Consider the following 1,868-nt stretch of genomic DNA (forward strand, 5'->3'; position numbering starts at 1 on the left):
GGTGTGTGCTCCATATCCATTTTGACTCTGAGTTATATAGTTATATATGAATATTTCTAACTTAATAATCTGTTTTTCTTATATACCTTGTACTTTCTCATGATAATTTCATTGAATTAGTATTGCTTCCTTTATAGTGTCTCCAACTGTACTGTTTGTCTTCTGAGGAAAGAGACCTTGTTGTGTTCTTTATTTTTGTGTCCCTAATTTCTAGTATAGCACCTTGAACATGGTAAATAGGTTCATAACTCTTTGTAAACATTGAATATCACTTAGATAAATAATCTCTTTACAGGAAATGCTGGGGCTTGCTAAAGTACCAGTAACTCAAGCAACACGTGGTCCTCAGGTACAGCAGCCGCCTCCTTCCAATAGGTAATAATATGACAAACAGGATTTATAATTCATGAAGCTATTTTGAGCCTCTCATACCCTTGAGCATATGAGTTTCATGATACTATACGAGTGTTTTTAGGAATGTAATTGTGTTGCAGGAGTATAATCTTTTGGTATTAGGAATTGAATTCAAGTCCTCATATTTTTTTAGGCAGGCACGGTACAACTTGAGTCATGCACCCAATTTGGAGTTAAGGCAGAGTAATATTACTAAAATTATTATTATTATTATTTTTGTCAGTCATGGGGCCTGTGCTCTGTCCCTGAGCTCTTCAGCTCAAGGCTAGCACTCTACCCCTTGAGCCACAGTGCCAATTCTGGTTTTCTAGTGGTTAATTGGAGATAGTCTCATGGATATACCTGCTTGGGCTGGCTTTGATCCATCATACTCAGATCTTAGACTCCTGAGTAGTTCCAGATTATAGGCATGAGCCACTGGCACCTGGCTAAAAATTTTTCATTTTTCTTCATTATATTTAATGTAAGGAATGTAGTTTAGATGTTTCCTGGCTTTTTTATTTTTTTAAATTTAGTGCCACTCCTGAAACTTGAACTCAGGACCTGGGTGCGTTTCTGAGCTCCTTTTACTCAAAATCTAGTGCTCTACCACTTGAGCCATAGCTCCACTTTCCTTTTTTTGTGATTAATTGAAGATAAGAGTCTCCAGGAATTTCCTGAGCAGGCTGGCTTTGAATTGTGAGCCTTAGATCTCACTCAGCCTCCTGAGTAGCTCAGATAGTAGGTGTGAGCCACTACTGCCTGGCAGACTTCCCATTTTTTTTTTTTTTTGTTGTTGTTGCTTGTGGGGTCTGAACTCTGGGCCTGGGCACTGTCCCTAAGCTCTTCAGCCCAAGTGAGTGGTCTACCACTTTAGCCACAACACCATTTCTGACTTTTTCTGCTTATTTGGTGCTGAGGAATCGAACCCAGGGCCTCATGCATGCAAGGCAAGTACTCTATCACTGAGCCACCTTCCCAGCCCCAAGACTTCCTTTTTTTTTTTGTCAGTCGTGGGGCTTGAACTCTGGGTCTGGGCGCTGTCCCTCAGCTCATCAGCTCAAGGCTAGTGCTCTACCACTTGATCCATAGCGCTACTTCAAGACTTCCTATATTTAACTTCATAAAAAACATGTTTTTTGCTGGATGCCAGTGGCTCACGCCTATAATCCTAGCTACTTGGGAGGCTGAGATCTGAGGATCGCTAGCCCGGGCAGCAAAGTCTGAGAGACTAATCTCCAATAAACCACCAGAAAAACTGGAAGTGGTGCTGTGGCTCAAGTGGTAGAGTGCTAGCCTTGAGCCAGAGCTGAGAGACAGCGTCCAGGCCCAGAGTTCAAGCCCAACGACCGGCAAAAAAAAAAAAAAAAGAAAAAACAAAACAATTTTTGAGGTTTGGTGGAGTTCAAGTCAAAATAATTCTCAAAAGCTTTTTATTTTAGGGCTAGGAAGGTGGCTCAATGGTAGAGCACTTG

At 41.2% G+C, this 1,868-nt stretch overlaps 1 protein-coding gene across 2 annotated transcripts in view; it reads left to right on the forward strand.

The window, feature by feature from the left end:
* The window catches only part of Sec23a (Sec23 homolog A (S. cerevisiae)), a 71,637-nt gene that overhangs the window by 29,738 nt on the left and 40,031 nt on the right, over nucleotides 1-1,868 (forward strand). For both annotated transcript variants that reach the window (XM_013012336.1, XM_013012335.1), the window contains exon 6: nucleotides 296-375. In XM_013012336.1, coding sequence (XP_012867790.1) covers nucleotides 296-375 — 80 coding nt within the window. The remainder of the gene's footprint in view (nucleotides 1-295; nucleotides 376-1,868) is intronic.

The sequence above is a fragment of the Dipodomys ordii genome, unplaced genomic scaffold (genome assembly GCF_000151885.1).
Source record: "Dipodomys ordii isolate 6190 unplaced genomic scaffold, Dord_2.0 Scaffold16, whole genome shotgun sequence".
Lineage (NCBI taxonomy): Eukaryota > Metazoa > Chordata > Mammalia > Rodentia > Heteromyidae > Dipodomys > Dipodomys ordii.